Source organism: Nicotiana sylvestris, chromosome 2 (genome assembly GCF_000393655.2).
Source record: "Nicotiana sylvestris chromosome 2, ASM39365v2, whole genome shotgun sequence".
NCBI classification, from domain to species: Eukaryota; Viridiplantae; Streptophyta; class Magnoliopsida; order Solanales; family Solanaceae; genus Nicotiana; species Nicotiana sylvestris.
This window is the reverse complement of record NC_091058.1, coordinates 101,894,722-101,914,700: the sequence shown is the minus strand read 5'-3', so window position 1 is coordinate 101,914,700 and position 19,979 is coordinate 101,894,722. Positions and strand designations below refer to the sequence as shown.

The 19,979-nt window shown below is 39.0% G+C and overlaps 1 protein-coding gene across 1 annotated transcript; it reads left to right on the top strand.

The window, feature by feature from the left end:
* Nucleotides 1–1,570: 1,570 nt before the first annotated feature.
* On the top strand, nucleotides 1,571–4,605 carry LOC138885330 (uncharacterized). The gene is made up of 5 exons (XM_070166271.1): nucleotides 1,571–1,762; nucleotides 1,875–2,381; nucleotides 2,488–2,701; nucleotides 2,783–2,853; nucleotides 3,610–4,605. Exons 1-5 carry the CDS (start codon nucleotides 1,571–1,573, stop codon nucleotides 4,603–4,605), a joined length of 1,980 nt encoding a protein of 659 aa, XP_070022372.1.
* Nucleotides 4,606–19,979: the final 15,374 nt, after the last annotated feature.

The following is a 19,979-nucleotide window of genomic DNA, read 5'->3' as shown; positions in this document are numbered from 1 at the left end:
CCCTCTTTGCTGTTGCCAAAAAGGAGGAGAAGAGTATATGTTATATCTGTACAGGTATAGTTGACTGTGTGGCAAAAGTAGCATCCTTCATGGCAGGAGTCGACTCCAACCATGGACTAGTCAACTGCATGAATTGAGGAGGAGTTCCATGAACCTGTCAACTGCATACATTGAGGGGGAGTAAAACACTGGGAAGTTAACTAGTGTTTATACATATATTTTTTTGTCATCATCAAAAAGGGGGAGATTGTTAGATCAAATTTTAATGATGCAAATAATATATCTGTGTAGGAAATCAATTACAGAAGATCAAGGAATCAAGGAGTTACTACAAGATTGCTGAAGTCAATCTGGATGCTTAAGGAAAGAAATCAATCAGCAAAGATTGCGAATCAGCCAGCAAAGATCATGGATAGCTGCGATGGAAAGAATCAAGCAAGCCTAAACTTAAGGCATCAATCAAGGCCAGCACAGTCAATCCGGAAGATTGAAACAGTCAAAAAGCATCGAAGATTCTATAAGAAGATTAGTTGAGCGGCTAATTTAGGAAGGACCAACAATCAAGGAGTAAAGCTTCATCGCTAACAACTGTAAAAGGAAACCTGTCAATTTCCTCTCATCAAGGAAGAGCAACAACAAGCAATCTTATTCTTGGAAAGAATCAATCGTTTTCCAAGGATCAAATCTCTTGGGTTGTCAAGTCTCATCAACAAATAGTCTTCACCAAAGTATTTATACTCAGCATCAAGCCTTAGTCAAACATACCTTGATCGAACCAAAAATCCTCTCTTTATTCTACTGCAAACTAACAGTGTAGTTCTCTAAGATCTGATGTGTAACAAGTCAGAGAAAAGGAGAGTACAACACTGGTGAGGCATTGTATCAAAATAGATGAGTGTTATAGGAACTGAGCTATCACGTCATTTCCATTGTACTCGAAGAAATGCATTTACTAAAGAGAACTCCCTTGCAACGCAAGGGGATTGGACTAGGATTCACATTGAATCCGAACCAGTATAAAATTTCGGTGTCTTTAATTCCAGCACTTACTTTCTGTGTTTTATATTTTGCTATTATAACTGTTAGGTTATTGCATCTAGTCGACTAATCCAGAAACCAGTCAACTAATAGAGATTAAGTTTAAAAATATACAATTCACCCCCTCTTGTACTTTCAATTGGTATCAATGCAAGGCTCACATTCTACTTTTGCTTAACAGCTTGTGAGAAAAGATCATGACAAATCAAGTTATCATAGGCGCTCTCTTCCAGGAAGGAATTTCATAAGTTAGACCACCATACTTAAATGGACAACATTTTTCTCACTGGAAAGTGCATATGGAGAAATCATTGCCAAAGCTTATGACGTTAAAGTTTGGAGAGTCATCAAAAAGGGGAACTATCCCTTGCCAGCTGCTACTCCACCATTTGCTGATCCTGAAGATATAGATTCATATACAAAAGAACAAATGGAATTGGTACAGGTTAACAATAAAGCGAGAAATCTGCTTCACAATGCTATAAGTGGTAAAGAATATTAGAAAATTTCTAGCTGTGATACAGCCAAAGAAATGTGGGACAAGCTTGAGGCTACATACGAAGGAACCAGCAAAGTAAAGGAAAAACATATCGGCATGTTGGTTCATAATTACGAACTCTTCTCAATGAAAGAAGGAGAATCTATTGAAGAGATGTTTGCCAGGTTCAGCAAAATAATAAGCAATCTAAAGGCATTTGGCAAGCCATATACTAGTGGTGATCAAGTTAGAAAAATTCTCAGAAGCCTGCCAACCACGTGGCAGACCAAAGTGGTCACACTTGAATCTCAAGATCTAAACAAATTATCATATGATGAACTACGAGGAGAACTCATAGCCTTTGAAAAGACGCATCTCAAGAAGACTAGTCAAGAAGAAAAAAAAGAAAATAGTCACATTCAAGGCTTCAACTGAAATAGCTGAAAACGAAATTGATGATGATCCTGAAGCTCTACAAGAAGAGATTGCTATGCTATCGAGAAAAATGGATGGCTTAATGAAAAGATTCAGAAATACAAAGAAAGGAAGAATTCTGCCAAGACGATCCAGGCAATACAACGAACAAGACAAGAATGATGGAAAATGCTATGAGTGTGGAAGATTTGGACATATTCAAACTGAATGCCCCGAACTAAAAAGAAAAATTTCTAGAGGCTTTAACCAGAACAAATCTTTTGGAAGCTGGAGTGATGAGGATAGTTCAAACCACGAAGAGATAGCAAATCTTTGCTTCATGATGATTCTGGAAAACGAAATGAACAAATCCTCAGGATGCTGGACAGATGAGGACACTTTAGATGACGAAAATGAAAACTATTTCATGGCACGAGGTGAAACAAGTGAGGTGAGATCTTATAACTGTGAAAGATGCAATTAATTGCAGGATATTCTTGATTTAACTTTGAAAGAGTCTCAAAAAATGATGAATGAGCTTAAGAGACTAAATAAAGAGGTTAAAGACTGGAAACTCAAACATAAAGTATGTGAAATTGAAAAATAAAGTACTTCAAGAAGAGTTTGAGGAATTGCAAATGCAACTTAATGGCATGCGCAAATCCACCAGTCACAGTTCTGTCGGGTTAAACCAAACGACTTACAAGCCAACTGGAAAAGGACCAGCCAGAACAAAGTCCACTAGTACTAACACTAATGAAAGACCTAAAGGTGGGTCAGAAGTTACGTGTCACTACTGTAACAAAAGTGGGCACAAATATTTTTTTTCTCTTTCGTAAAGCAAATTTTCAGGATGGGTTTGGAAACCACAAAATAATTCTGAATCTAGCAATACTAACCCTCCAGGACCCAAGCAAGCTTGGGTACCTAAAAGAAAGTAATCACTTTGTTTTACAGGAACACCACAGAATAAGCTACAAAGGAAAATGGTATCTAGACAGTGCGTGTTCCAGTCACATGACAGGCGACAAAAACATGTTCAAAGAAGCTATAAAAATTGATGGAGGAAGCGTTAAGTTTGGGGATGACTCAAAAGTTAAATAATTGGTACTGGAACAATTCTTTTCAATAACAACTGTGACATCACTGAAGTTTATCTCGTCGACGGACTCAACTACAATCTCCTTAGCATAAGTCAACTATGCGACTCAGGATATGAGGTAAATTTTAAGAAAATAGGTTGTGCTAATGAAGACGAATCGGGTAAAACAGTCCTTCCTGGAAAATGATATGGAAATGATTATATCCTTGATGGTTTTGAAAAGATAGATGGTCATATTTGCTTAACGTCCATATCTGATGATCCATGGTTATGGCATAGGAAACTTGGTTATGCTAGCATGCATTTGATAGAAAAATTGTCCAAACATGAGTTAGTTGTTGGCCTACCCAAACTGAATTTTTCTAGAACTCATATATGTGATGCATATCAAATTGGTAAGTAGACCAGAAACTCTTTCAAAAATAAAGATATTGTATCTACTTCTAAACCCTTGCAATTGCTTCATAAGGACTTATTTGGGCCTACTAGAACTACTAGTATAGGAGGAAAGAGATATGTTTTTGTTATTGTTGATGATTATTCACGTTTCACTTGAGTAATTTTCTTATCTCATAAGGATGAAGCATTAAGAAATTTTGAAGTTTTTTGCAAAAAGCTTGGAAGAGAAAAGGGATATCTGATCTCAACAATTCAGAGTAAACATGGAGGAGAATTTGAAAGTAGAGCATTTGAAGATTTTTATAATGATCAGGGATACACTCATAATTTCTCTGCACCACGATCACCACAGCAAAATGGGGTTGCAGAAAGAAAAAATAGAACCCTCCAAGATATGGCAAGAACCATGTTACTAGATCATTCACTGCCAAATCATTTTTGGGCAGAAGGTGTAAGTACATCATGTCACATTCTCAACCGATGTCTCATAAGGCCCATTCTGAAGAAGACTCCCTATGAATTATGGAAAGGTAAATGTCCCAATATCAGTTACTTTCATCCCTTTGGAAGTAAGCATTTTATTCACAATAACGGTAAGGACAACCTTGGAAAATATGATCCAAGGAGTAATGAAGGTATTTTTCTGGGCTACTCATTAAATAGTAGATCTTTTAAAGTCTCTAATAAATGCACATTATGTGTGGAAGAATCTGTACATGTTATATTCGACAAAAATAATCCCTTGGTCGAGAAAGGAATTACTGTAGGTGATGAAGATCAAGCTCAAGAAATTCAGGAGACAAGCAAATCTCAAGAGTCGACTGATATATCTACTACAATAGAGTCAACTAATGAAATTAGCAACAGTGTACCAGATCATCCAATCGAGTCGACTACTAATGTAGTACGTCCAAATGAATGGAGAAGCAAGCCTGAATATCCTCAAAAATTCATCATAGAGGATCCAAATGAAGGAATGAAGACCAGAGGAGCTCTCAAAAAGAAAGCAAATGTTGCATTAATCTCTCAGGTTGAACCAAAGAAGATAGAGGAAGCTTTAAAAGATTCAAGTTGGGTTCAACCAATGCAGGAGGAGTTAGATCAGTTTGGTAAAAATCAGGTGTGGAATCTGATACCCAAACCTGAAAATGTTTCTATAATCAGAACAATGTGAGTGTTCAGAAACAAATTGAACGAGGATGGAAAGGTCGTAAGGAATAAAGCCAGACTAGTTGCTTAGGGATACTCACAACAAGAAGGAGTCGACTATGATGAAACCTTTGCTCCAGTAACTCGTTTGGAGTCTATATGAATTCTTCTGGCATATGCATCATTTAAAGGATTTAGGTTATTTTAGATGGATGTCAAAAGTGCCTTTTTGAACGGATTTTTTGAGGAAGAAGTATACGTGAAACAACCGTCTAGGTTTGTAGATTCAAAGTTTCCCTACCATGTATATAAGCTCACTAAGGCACTATATAGACTAAATCAAGCTCCACGTGCTTGGTATGATAGACTTAGTTCTTTTCTTGTTGATCATGGCTTCACAAGAGGTAAAGTAGACACTACCTTGTTTATTAAAATATTATTAGAAGGTAATCTCATTATTCAGATTTATATTGATGATATTATATTTGGTAGTGTTAACCCTCTTATGTGCAAGGAATTTTCAAATATTATGAAAAGAGAATTCGAAATGAGCATGATGGGAGAGCTAACATTCTTCCTTGGACTCCAAATTCAACAATCTGAAGAAGGTACCTTTATATGTCAGACCAAATACACAAAGGAACTGATTCAAAAATTTGGCATGAGTAATTCAAAATCCATTGGCATACCAATGAGTCCTTCAAAAAATCTAGACAAAGATGAACAGGGAATCCCTGTTGATGAAACTAAATATCGTGCAATGATTGGATCATTACTGTATCTGACGGCAAGTCGATCGGATATTATGTTTAGTGTGTGTAAATGTGTCAGGTTTTAGTCAGCTCCTAAGGAATCTCATCTGACTGCAGTGAAGAGAATCATTCGATATCTCATTGGGACTGTATCTCATGGACTATGGTATCCTCGCTCTAACTCTTTTAAACTAGAAGGCTTTTCAGATGCTGACCTTGTAGGTGATAAGGAAGATAGAAAAAGCATAAGTGGTACATGTCAATTACTTGGAAAGGCATTGATATCCTAAAATAGTAAAAAACAAGCATTAGTTGCATTATCCACCACTGAAGCTGAATACATTGCCATTGGACAATGCTGCACACAATTACTGTGGATGTCCCATCAACTGGGTGATGAACTTTATTTTAAACCTATACAATTTTTTTGTGATAATTCAAGTGCTATTTGTCTTTCAAAAAATCCTATGCATCATTCTAGAGCAAAGCATATAGATATCAAGCATCACTTTATTAGAGATCATGTTCTTAAGGGAGACATAGAAATATCTTTTGTTGGAACTACTGATCAGTTAGCAGATATTTTTACCAATGAGTCCTTCAAAAAATCTAGACAAAGATGAACAGGGAATCCCTGTTGATGAAACTAAATATCGTGCAATGATTGGATCATTACTGTATCTGACGGCAAGTCGATCGGATATTATGTTTAGTGTGTGTAAATGTGTCAGGTTTTAGTCAGCTCCTAAGGAATCTCATCTGACTGCAGTGAAGAGAATCATTCGATATCTCATTGGGACTGTATCTCATGGACTATGGTATCCTCGCTCTAACTCTTTTAAACTAGAAGGCTTTTCAGATGCTGACCTTGTAGGTGATAAGGAAGATAGAAAAAGCATAAGTGGTACATGTCAATTACTTGGAAAGGCATTGATATCCTAAAATAGTAAAAAACAAGCATTAGTTGCATTATCCACCACTGAAGCTGAATACATTGCCATTGGACAATGCTGCACACAATTACTGTGGATGTCCCATCAACTGGGTGATGAACTTTATTTTAAACCTATACAATTTTTTTGTGATAATTCAAGTGCTATTTGTCTTTCAAAAAATCCTATGCATCATTCTAGAGCAAAGCATATAGATATCAAGCATCACTTTATTAGAGATCATGTTCTTAAGGGAGACATAGAAATATCTTTTGTTGGAACTACTGATCAGTTAGCAGATATTTTTACTAAGCCATTATTAGAGGATAGATTTTGTGCTTTAAAAAAATTACTTGGCATTACTTGCTTAACTAATAACGTATAGGACTTATGTGTACTACAGTTACTTTGGCAGGTGTAATGATTGTCCTTTACTCATGCATTAATTATGCCTTCGTTTTTCCCTCTCATTTTTTCTTCTTTCACATCAGTTCGTCGTTCAAATTTGGAAAGCCAATCATCGCGTCCCTTCAACTAACGTCTTTTCTTTTTTTGTACTCAACCGTCAGAAGGTTCTCTTCTTAAGGCGGAGAACCCCTTTCAGTTACTTTCATCTCTATCATCTAGAAAACCCTTCTCCAAAGCTCCGATCAAACCACTTTCCTTCAATGGCCAAACAACCCAGGAATCCCTCTGCTTCCACCAGAAAAAGTACTCACTCCAAAGCAAAACTCCCTTCTATGCCCCCAGAACAAGTAGACCTAGGGTCCGACCACTCTGAGGGTTTCGCTTCTTCACAGGAAGATTTTTCTGATCACTCTCAAATCTTAGGAGAAAAATCTCTAGGAAAACGACCCATGGAAGCCCCCCCTGTTTCCTCTACCCCAAAGAAATCCAAGGTTGATCTTTCGGGCTCTCTAGAATCTGACCTAAATTTCTGAGATTCTCCTAATAAGGATTTCTTCATTGCTCTAAAGGACAAGCCCATTGCTCATGGAAGGGTAGTCGACCTTGACGACATGGAAGCCCTAAATTGTAAGGTCAAAAACCTCTTTGTTCATTAAGGGTGGGCTAAGTTCCTCTCTATTCCTCTGCCTAAGGTCTATGAACCCCAAGTAAAGATGTTTTATGCTAATCTCCGTTCTAATAAACCTGACATGTTGGAATCCTTAGTGTTGGGTAAGAGCATTGTTCTTGATTGTGCCCTATTTGATTCGCTCTTTAGTGTCGATGTTCTGGTTTTCCTATGCTTTTCAAAAACACCTGGCCCGATGATTTTGAAATTTCTTTTGACCAAGCCAAACAGTGTATTGCTAAGTGTTCCTGTAATTCCCTTACCAACCAGTTATGTCCTAGTGATGTTAGTTTCGAAACTCGAGTCTTGGCCTACATTGTAGCAACTACTCTACTTTCCCACACTGGTTCCTTTTCAACCTTCTCTCAAAGAGACACTTTCTTAGTATACTGCCTTGTGACCAAACTCAAAGTCAAGTTATCCTCCTGGGTCATTAATTTCATGATTGAAAGTGCTGAAGATCCCACTAGTCTACCTTATGGCATGGCCATCACTCACATTCTGGAAGCTCATCGAATTTCCCTGTCCAACTAACCCTTAATCACTATTTCAAATTCTTACAATTCTAGAGCCTTTGCTAGTATGGGATATGTGAGTGTGAAGGGCTCATGGGTTAAGAAGTACGAAGGTGAAGCAAAGCATGCTCCTATAGAGCCCAAACCTAAACCCTCTGCCTCTCATCCCAGCCTTGGTGATCCTGAACTTAGTGAAAAACTTCGTGCCATTGACACTCAACTCTCTTAAATCAAAATTCTTCTCATAGCCACTAAGTCTACTGTTGGTGACATTCTTGCCATCTCAAAGGAAACAGGGTCTGATGTGTCAAAGATTAGAGTTGTTATTCTCAGAGTTAGGGAGAATGCAATCAAAGCTTTCAGGGAGATTCATGACAGGTTGGATGGAGTGAGCATCTCAGCCAATGCTAGCTTTGAACAATTGAAGGAGGCCATCTGCAACACTCTTACTTATTTTTTGCGTCATTAATGTGGTTGCTTAAGACAATTTCTTTTGTTGTGCTGTTTTTGGGCTGTTATCTCAGCCATTGAAGCATCTCTGTTTTTCTTTTGCTTTAGGTTTTTTTTATGGACTATAACTCTACTATTTAATGCTATATATTCTGTTTAGTTATTGGTTTGTTCCCTCTTTGCTGTTGCCAAAAGGGGGGGAAGAGTATATGTTATATCTGTATAGGTATAGTTGACTATGTGGCAAAAGTAGCATTCTTCATGGCAGGAGTCAACTCCAACCATGGACTAGTCAACTGCATGAATTGAGGAGGAGTGCCATGAACCTGTCAACTGCATACATTGAGGGGGAGTAAAACACAGGGAAGTCAACTGGTGTTTATACATATATATTTTTTTGTCATCATCAAAAAGGGGGAGATTGTTAGATCAAATTTTAATGATGCAAATAATATATCTGTGTAGGAAATCAATTACAGAAGATCAAGGAATCAAGGAGTTACTACAAGATTGCTGAAGTCAATCTGGATGCTTAAGGAAAGAAATCAATCAGCAAAGATTGTGAATCAGTCAGCAAAGATCATGGATAGCTGCGATGGAAAGAATCAAGCAAGCCTAAACTTAAGGCATCAATCAAGGCCAGCACAGTCAATCCGGAAGATTGAAGCAGTCAAAAAGCATCGAAGATTTTATAAGAAGATTAGCTGAGCGGCTAATTTAGGAAGGACCAACAATCAAGGAGTAAACCTTCATTGCTAACAACTGTAGAAGGAAAGCTGTCAATTTCCTCTCATCAAGGAAGAGCAACGGCAAGCAATCTTATTCTTGGAAAGAATCAATCTCTTTCCAAGGATCAAATCTCTTGGGTTGTCAAGTCTTATCAGCAAATAGTCTTCACCAAAGAATTTATATCAGCATCAAGCCTTAGTCAAACATACTTTGATCGAACTAAAAATCATCTTTTTATTCTACTGCAAACAAACATTGTAGTTCTCTAAGGTCTGCTATGTAACAAATTAGAGTAAAAGGAGAGTACAAAATTGGTGAGGCATTGTATCAAAATAGATGAGTGTTATAGGAACTGAGCTATCACGTCATTTCCATTGTACTCGAAAAAACGCATTTACTAAAGAGAACTCCCTTGCAACCCAAGGGGTCTGGACTAGGATTCACATTAAATCTGAACCAGTATAAAATTCCAGTGTCTTTAATTCCTGCACTTACTTTTATATTCTACTATTATAACTGTTAGGTTATTGCATCTAGTCGACTAATCCAGAAACCAGTCAACTAATAGAGATTAAGTTTAAAAATATACAATTCACCCCCTCTTGTACTTTCAATTATCTCCTTCTCCACTATCTCTTGTGTTGTTTCATTTAATCTTCTCTGATGTTCAACGGAGGGTTTGGTACCCTCCTCCAAAATAATCTTGTGCATGCAAAAGGTGGGGCTTATGCCCCGGATATCCACCAAAGTCCAACAGATTGCTCTTTTCTTCCTTTGTATCACCTCCATTGTGGACTCTACCTGCATGTTAGTTAAGCACGAAGAAAGAATAACTGGTAAAGTAGAGGAAGGGCCAAGGAATTCATACCTGAGGTGCGGGGGCAATGGATTTAGCTCGGAGGTAGGAGGCTCCTTGATTGAGGGCTTTATTGGAGGAGTCTTCCGATTTCAAGATCCAAAGATAGTTTTTGGAGATCATAAGTGTACGACCCCATGCCTTGCAATGCACTTACACACTCCATATAGCCATCACTCTCCTCATAATCATCTAGGTTGAGCAAAACGATTTCCAATTTGTCCTCAACATTCATTGTTGCACTAGCATCATCAACTATAACATTGGTCACCAAATCCACAAACGAACAAACTTTATTACTATTTGGTTGCCTCATTGATTTGCACACATGGAAGACCATGTTTTCGTCACCCACCCAGAAAGTGATCTCACCGGCCTCCACATCAACAAGATCCTTCCCCGTAGCAAGGAAAGGTCTACCCAAAATGATAGGCACCTCATAGTCCACTTCACAATTAAAGATAACAAAGTCTGTTGGGAGGATGAACTAGTCAACTCTAACCAATACATCATCAATAATACCCAAAGGCCTCTTCATTGTCCGATCCGCCATTTGCAGCCTCATGGATGTGGGTCTTGGTTGCCCAATTCCTAAACTTTTGAACACTGAGTAGGGTATCAAGTTGATACTTGCCCCGAGATCACATAATGCTTTGGCAAAATCGGTGCTCCCAATAGTACAAGGGATTGTGAAAGCGCCCGGATCTTCCAACTTTGGAGCCATTGAGTGCACAATAGCACATACTTGATGAGTCATCTTGATGGTCTCACAATTCATTGATCTTTTCTTGGTTACCAAATCCTTCATGAACTTTTCATATCCCGGCCTTTGTTCCAATGCCTCAACTAATGGCACATTAATTGACAAACTCTTCATCATATCAATAAACTTTTTGAATTGGTTTTCACTGTTTTGCTTTGCAAGCCTTTAAGGGTATGGAGGAGGCAGCCTTGGCATTGGTGCCTTAGCCTTTGGCACCACCGGTTCCGGCATGTCAATCACGTGTTCCCTAGACGGGTTCACCTCTTCTTGTGTCTCCTCCACACTTTCATCTATATTAGTTCTTAGTTCTTCATTAACTTGAACCACATTTCTTGGGATTTCATCCTCTTGAACCACAACATCTTCATCCACAATCCTTCTTTGATTTGAGGTGGCTGCATCTCCACCTTTTCTACTTCTAGTAGTCGGGACCATAGCATGTCCCGTATTATTCCCACCCTTCATGTTCACCACTGGTATCACTAGGTAGTGCCCCCTTAGGACGAGTGTTCAAAGCATATGAGATTTGGCCTAATTGAACCTCCAAATTCTGAATAGAAGTGTTGTGCGAGGCTATTTGAGCATCAGAGTCGGCATTCTTCTCTTTCATCTATTTAAACATGTTTTCAATTCTACCCATCTCATTGGAAGAAAAGCTCGGGACTTAAGAAGGATAGGGAGTTGGATTGCTTGGTTGTTGGAACATCGGAGGCCTTTGAAAACCCGGCCCCCGGTTGTTGTTGTTGTTCCACCCTCCTTGGTTATTTCCTCCCCAATTGCTTTGATTGTTGCCACCCCAATTGCCTTGATTACCCCAATTGCCTTCATTTCCTTGATTGTTCCAATTGTTTTAACTAGAATTGCCACCACTCCAATTGCCTTGGTGGTTTTGGTTGTTCCAATTACCTTGGTTCCGTTGTGACCTCCATTGTTGTTGGTTTTGTCCTTGAGCATTGTTTCTTTGACCTTGATAATTTTTGACATATTGAAATTCTTCGTCTTTCTCATTGAATGAATCACCTTGATCATAACCACTATTATCTTGCATAAATTGTTCTAGACGTCTTTCCATTTGTTGATCTTGTTGTCGTCTTTTGTTTACCATCATATTTATACCTTCCATTGCATGCACTTGCTTTGGCCCTTGAACTTGTTGAAGCTGAGCCTTGGCCAATTGGTTCATGGTAGTTGTCAACTCGGCAATAGCTTATCCATGGTCATGTAGCTCCTTGTGTAGGTAAATAATATTAGGGTCACTTTGTGGTACATTGGCTCTACTTTGCCACGCCAAAGAGGTATTCTCCATATCATCAAGAATTTCACAAGCTTTGGCATATGGCATGTTCATGAAGTCCCCCCCCCAGAGAGTTGGTTAACCACATATTGATTAGTTGTGTTGATCCCCCTATAGAAGGTCTGTTGGATCATGGCCTCACTCATATCATTGTTCGGACACTCTTTAACCATGGTACGATATTTTTCCCAAATCTCGTGCAATGGCTCATTGGGTTCTTACTTGAAAGCAAGAATCTCATCCCGAAGTGACGCAATATGTCCTGAAGAGAAGAATTTGGAAATGAACTTTTGTGCCAGCTCATCCCAAGTGTGGATGGAATGGTTAGGCAACCTCTCTAACCAGTCCAATGCTTTTCCCCAAAGAGAAAAGGGAAAAAGCCTCAACCTCAACGCCTCCTCAGAAACATTTGTTTTCTTGCTCCCCCAACAAGTATCGACGAACACCTTGAGATGCTTGTAGGCATTTTGATCCGGAGCCCTGGTGAAGAAACCCCATTGTTCAAGTAGTGTAAGCATCACGTTGGTGATTAGGAAGTTGCCCACCCTAATGCAAGGCGGGACTATAGCACTTGCATAACCCTCGTTTGGCAATTGTCGGTGGGTTGCCGCTCTTGGTGGAGGTGGGGAGGGACAGGCACATTATTGTGAGGTGGGAGGCCTCGTCTATTAGCTTGAGGTTCAATAAGAACCTCATCCATTGCATCAGCGTCCACGTCCTCTGATGTGCCGGAGAATTTCGGCACATTTAATACAAATTGCTTAGATTTTAGCTTGTTTTAAATGCAATTATCTTTTATACTTATGTAATTTTAATGTTTTTGCAGTGTATGAGGTTTAAGGACCCAAGAACATGGAAATGAAATCAAAAAACCGCAAAAGGACAAGAAAAGAGCAAAATGCGATCGTAGATGTGAAAATGCGGACCGCAAATCCAACATGCGGACCGCATAGTGCTCAAAGGAATCATAACGCCCAACAGTCTGTGGGTAAAATTCAAGCGAAAGAAATGCGGTCCATTATCCGACCGCATAATAGGTTTGTGGGCCGCATAATGGATCGCAAACTCCCTGTAGAAGTTGCTGAAGGCAGAAAATGTGGTGACAAATGCGATCGCAAATCAACAATGCGGACCGCATAACCTAAAATGCGATGAATACCTGGGAACTAAGGTTTCGAAGATGTGATGGATGTGACGAGAATGCAGACCGCATGTCTATTATGTGACAGAAATGCGGTAGCATAATTGACCTGGAAGGGTATTTTTGTCCGAAATTGGTCCCGAGTTTTATCCCACTATAAATAGATTTATTGGGGTTTTGTGGGGGCATCTTGTCTGGTTTTTGAGATACATTCCAACCTTTGAATATTCCTCTCTTTTAAAAGCAAGGAGTGAAGAATCTAGAACTTTGTAAGCTTTATGGCATTTAATATTCTCATCTTTTTGTATTTTAGCATGAGTAACTAGCTTTAAATACTAAGGTTGTGGACCCTAAATGGGTGTTATGTTAATGGGTGTTTAACATTGAATATATATATAATGGTTGGTTGATATATATTTATTTCTCATTCTTCATTTATTGTTGGTGGTTGCAAACATTAACAAAAGCCATTAAACTCTTTCTTTACTTGGAAAAGTGAGTTAGAGTTTGGTAGAAGTAAATATCAAAGACTCAAGGCTTTAAACCTTGTTTAATAGAATCTCTTAGGAATAAGTGGGTTTTATTTGGCATAAATTGATTGTTCTTAATTGCAACTCTTTTATATTTGGAAAAATCATAAAGAGGAAATACTACCCAACTATTGGAAAATATTGGGTAGTCATTTAGAAATCATTTGCATATCTAAAGAACCTTCCATTAGAAATATATCATATTAACACCGATAGCATTATATTTCATTGAAAGGGACACAACCTTGGTTTCATTAATCAAATTATTTACATTCTCAACGTTACAATTAGTTATCTCTTCAAATCACAATCATATTATACTCTTGTCACAATTAACCGAATAGAATTACGACCTAATTCAAGTAACACACTACTCAAGTAATCTTTTCACGCCTATTCCCTGTGGGATTCTACCCCAACCTTGTTGGGTTATTATATTTGACACTGACCGCCTTACACTATTTAATTAAAGTGTAATTTGAGCGTATCAAATTTTGGCGCCCAATGGCATATTTCCAATAGAATCATTGTTGAGAGCCATTTTCGTACCTAAAATCAATTCAAACACGAAATTAATGACTCGGAAGGAAAGAAAGACAAAACACACAAAAACCTAGATATATAGCTAAATCTGTTTAATTCCCCGGCAACGACGCCGAAAATTGATCTCACCCAAACTCACACCACAATTAGGTAGTGAGGCGGTCAAAGCAATAATAAACCCAACACGAGTCGGGGTCGAATCCACATAGGTCGAATCAACTAGAAGACAATATTTTTGGTTTTGGTTGTTTTTCAAATGAAAAGGAATCTAGGGTCGTGACTTCCACCTAGGTGGCTACCTAACGGGTTGTAAACTATAGGTCTAGTTTGATTAATTGGGATTGTGGTATATCAATCGCATGCAATTAATTGCTCATCTATACCTCTCGGTAGTTGAAGTGATTTTGCCCAATTTGGCTTTCTCAAGCCTATATGGGTATTGCACAAATCAAGTGATGTATGCTCAAGTCGGGTCTTACTATCTCTAGATTTGACCTTTAATTGAGACTATCAATTTCTTGAGTTCACCCTATTTCCTTGTTAGCCAAGTTTTCCTAAACCTAGTCTCTCTTTCTCAAGCAAAGACTAGGTCAAATAGGCATGAATTGTTTGCAACCATTAATTCTAGAATTTAAGTATAAAAAAGGCTAAATATCACTAACCCAATCACAAACAAGTCCTAAAATTAAATACTCATTAAGTACTCACACTAGGGTTGAGCCACAACTCTGGCTAAAGATTTAGCTACTCATAAAAAAGAAAGAAATACAAGAAGTAATTAAGATAGAATGCATAATCATTGGTTAAACAAAGAAAATCTGATGTTAAGAAGTCAATCTAGTACAAAATTACCCAAAGAAGTAAAGAAAACCGCTCAGGTACACCTCTGCAAACTAAACTTAACCTAAAAATGACAAAAGGTTCTATTTATGCTAAGCTGAAAATATTTGATAAAATTGCCCCTGCGAAAGTTGTGCGGCTGCATAATTCTGGTGCGGTCTGTATAATGAGCTACTACGGCCGCACAATTGTCGTGCGGTCCGCATTCTTGTGAACTTGGGCTTGCAACTTGGGGTATTCTGCGGTTTGCATAAAAATGGGTGTGGCCGCACTTAGGATTATGCGGCCTCAAAAAAGTGATGTGGTCTGCACTCCTTTACTTTCCAGCTCTTTGAATCTCAATCCTGCGGTCCGCATAATAATGGATGTGGCCGCAATTGACCTCATGCGGCCGCACAATTTTAGTGTGGTTCGTACTCCCTGATCTAGCTAAAACATACTCTCTGAATCTCCTTATGCGGCCGCACTAAAATTGTGCGGTCCGCACTGCTAGCCATTTTTGTTCTCTTTTGGTTCTTGTTCACTTTTGACTCCTTGATGAGTTGATTTTGACTTATTTGGCTCGTTTCCCAATATTCCGACAAGTAAGCACATATTTTAAGTTTACGGGAATACCTTTAAGTATTTTTGAGCTAAAACGTAATTAAAAGAGAGCAAATAAGCGGTTAAAATCCCTACTTATCAACATGTACCACAAAGACCTTGTTGTTGTGAATGTTGCTCAGCATGACTTTGGGTATGTGAGGATGATGTCCTAAAATTCTGATTCTGGCGAGATTGGTTTCCTTAACTATGAGTACGTCTGAAGGAAGACCCACCACCTGATTGATGACTGGACTGAGCTAGTGCTAATGACTCCTTATTGGAGGAACCCCTTCCACCTCCGCTAGATGTATCATTTAACCCGCTTGTTGTCCAGGCTTTCTTGTTATGCTCTTTTTCTTCTCTCCTTTGTTGTTTGTCTTTTTCTAAGTGCTTGGTGAATCCCCCAACAGAGGATAAAGTTGTCATTCCTACCGCCGCAGCTGATGTCATATCCTTAATGTGATAAGCCATACCACTAATAAACCTGCGGATCTTTGCTTTTTCTGTCTTAACCATGTGAGGAGAATGCTTAGCCAAACTTATGAATTACATATAGTACTCTTGCACACTTTTATTCCCTTGCTTGAGCTACTCGAACTCTGTAGCCTTAGTTTCTCTACCTTCTTCTGGTATAAAATTAACTATGAAGGCATCTTCAAATTTTTCCCAAGTAAGCGGACCATCATCTTCATCTCTTTCCTTTTCTCACATCTCAAACCAAGCGCTATCCACATCTCTAAGCTGGTAGGAAGCTAGTTTCACAGCTTCATCATCAAATTCCTTTATCGCTCGGAGGGCTTTCTTGACACCCTTCAGCCACAACATTGGATCTTCATCAACTATAGTACCACGGAACAATAGAGGACTCAGCTTTAAAAATTCATTCACTCTTGAGGACTCAAAATTGTTCTGTCTATGCGATTGAGATGGAATCTCAACTCTTCTCTTATTCTGGTTGGCCATGAAGGCTTTAAACATCTCCACAGCACTGTTGACAGCATTAAACATCTGACCCACCTCTGGAGATATAGCTATCTAAGCCGAAACTGCTGTTAGGAGTGGCACTGGATCCTGAGGTACTTGCTCATCATGATCCACCCCTTCTTCATGTTTAACCCGGGGTACCTGAACCTCCTTTGTGGATTTACCCTTCCTTTTCTGAGTTGAAGCCTTCTTAGTTCTACCTTGAGCCACAATAGTAGCAATAGTTTCTTGAGTAGCATCCTAAGTGTCGGTGTCAGAGTTGCGAGTATGATCCATTTCTACGAGTTTTGGAGAAACGAATACATTAGATAATTTCTTAGAGGTAGGCTCTATTGCACGATCTAAAGTATGAAAAAAATGAGATTTTCCTAAATGCTGGCAGCCTGTTATTTATAAGTATGTCGCGCTTCATTCCCATAAATAAGACTTTACTGACACGGCTTCATTGTCACGACCTGGATTTCCCACCCTCAGGAGTCGTGATGGCGCCTACTTGTGAAATCTAGGCAATCCTAGTGTTATAAATTCATTACCCTTTTTATTAAGCCTTTTCAACAGTTCATTATAATATGTGATCAAACAGCGGAACAAATTAAATAACCAGAAATGCGAAAGACGAAAACTTAATAGTTTAACCAAACAATACTACATAAATCCGAAATACAACACTACCCAGAATTTGGTGTCACAAAGTCATGGACCATCTACAGATACTACAAATAAAGTCTGAATGAAAATACACGAATCTATCTGTGAATAAGTAAAAACATAAAGAGATGATAGAAGGAGACGCCAAGGCCTACGGACGCCTGCAGGACTACCTCGGGTAGCCTAAATGGACTGAAGACAGCACCATCACTGCGGTCCAAAAGCTGCAGCACCGGGATCTGCACACAATGCAGAGTGTAGTATCAGCACAACCGACCCCATGTGCTGGTAAGTGCCTAGCCTAACCTCGGCGAAGTAGTGACGAGGCTAGGACCAGACTGCCAAATAAACCTGTGCAGTTATATCATATACAGCAGAAAAATAAAAGCAGATATTTACAGTTAAAGATGGGAGGGGGAAATCATGATGCGGGGAGTATCAGATAACAACAGAACACCAAAGAGGAATGTAAAGAAACCAAAATTCAATTGCTAACAAGAATAAGAAGAATAAACACAGTAATCACTTTCATCTCTTTCTTGTTGTACGCGTGCAACCCGATCCCATTTCAAATCTTACCATGGCGGCGTGCCACCCGATCCTATTTCATATATCTCGTTGCAGGCGTGCAACCCAATCCCATTTCAAATATCACTATGGTGGTGTGCCACCCGCTTCCATTTCATATATCGTGCAACCCGATCCCATTTCAAATATCTCTGTGGCGGCGTGCCACCTGCTTCCATTTTATATATCTTGTTGCAGGCGTGCAACCCGATCCCATTTCAAATATCTCTGTGGCGGCATGCCACCCGCTCCTAGTTCATATATCTTGTTGCAGGCGTGCAACCCGATCCCATTTGCAAATCAACAACAATCACAAAAGAATCCTGCCAAGAGAACAGGAGTATAACAACAACATTCTGGCAAGGGAGACAATATCATAAACAATAACATCCCGGTAAGGGAACCAACAATGATAATCATCATATTAAGCATGAATAAATCACAACGGAATCACAACAATTACAATACGAGACTCACGGGCACACTTGATACCGACGTATCGATACTCGTCACCATGCCTATACGTCATACTCCACAATTAACACATAGCAAATAAGACACAACTCATAATCCCTCAAGCTAAGGTTAGACCAAACACTTACCTCGATGCCACAAACACAATTCAAGTCTCTACTATCGCTTTACCTCTTGATTCCACCACCAATTCCCTCGTATCTAGCTACAAGTTACTTAATTACATCAATAGACGCTGAATGAATCAATTCTAATGCATATAAAATAAGTTTTCCAAAGTTTTACCCAAAAGTCAAAAATCGCCCCCGGGCCCACATGGTCAAAACCCGAGGTTCGAACCAAAACCTGATTACCCATTCCCCCACAAACTCAAATATATAATTTTTTTTGAAATCGGACTTCAAATCGAGGTCCAAATCCCAAATTTTTGAAAAACCTAGGTTCTACCCAAAACATACAATCCCATGAAAATCATTGATTTTGAGTTGAAATCATGTAAAAATGGTTGCCTTTGAAAAATCTCCCTAGAGAGTTTATGTTTTGAGAAGATGTGAAAAATGGTTGAAATACGTCTAAGTTATGAACTTACAGGTTGCAGGTATCGCAATTGAGAACCCAGACTCTGCTAATATCGCATTTGCGAAGTGACCCTCGCATTTGCGAGGTCGCTTTTGCGATAAAACTGTCGCATTTGTGACGACTGAGCTACAACTGAAAGATCGCATTTGCGATAATTTCCTCGCATTTGCGAGGTAGGCTGGCCTGGGCTATTTTCTCATTTGTGACACCGACATATAGATATTCGTCACCATGTCTATACGTCGTACTCCACAATTAACACATAGCAAATAAGACACAACTCCTAATCCTTCAAGCTAAGGTTAGACCAAACACTTACCCCGATGCCACGAACACATTTCAAGCCTCAACTACTGCTTTACCTCTCATTTCCACCACCAATTCGCTTGTATCTAGCCACAATTTACTTAACTATATCAATAAATGCTAAATGAATCAATTCCAGTGCATGAAAATAAGTTTTCCAATGATTTCCCCAAAAAGTCAAAAATCGACCCCGGGCCCACATGGTCAAAACCCGAGGTTCGAACCAAAATCCGAATACCATACACCCACGAACCCAAATATGTAATTTGTTTTGAAATCGGACCTCAAATTGAGGTCCAAATCCCAAAAAACTTGAAAAATCTAAGTTCTACCCAAAACACCCAATTTCTCTCATGAAAACCCTTGTTTTTTAGTTGAAATCATGTGAAATGATGTTAAAAATGAAGAAAACGAGTTAGAAATGACTTACAATCGATTTGGAGAAGAACTTTTCTTTGGAAAATCGCCCAAAAGAGTTTATGTTTTGAAAGAGTTCTAAAAATGGGAAATTTTCAGCTAAGTTAGGATTTAGCAGGTCGCAGATGTCGCAATTGCGACCAGGGTTCGCAATTGCAAACCCCTTCAGCTATCTTCACATTTGCGGTCAATGTTCGCAATTGCAAAGTCGCATTTGCGAAGGGATAGTTGCATTTGCGGCGACTGGGGATTTCTGGGGTTTTCGCATTTGCGAAGAAATGCTCGCAATTGCGAGCAAGGCTGGCCAGGGCTTACTTCGCATTTGTGAAGAGTCTCTCACAATTCTCAAGTTTACAGACCTCGAATTTGCGATCACCTAATCTCGCAATTGCGAGATCAGAGGCCAGCACCAGACCTGC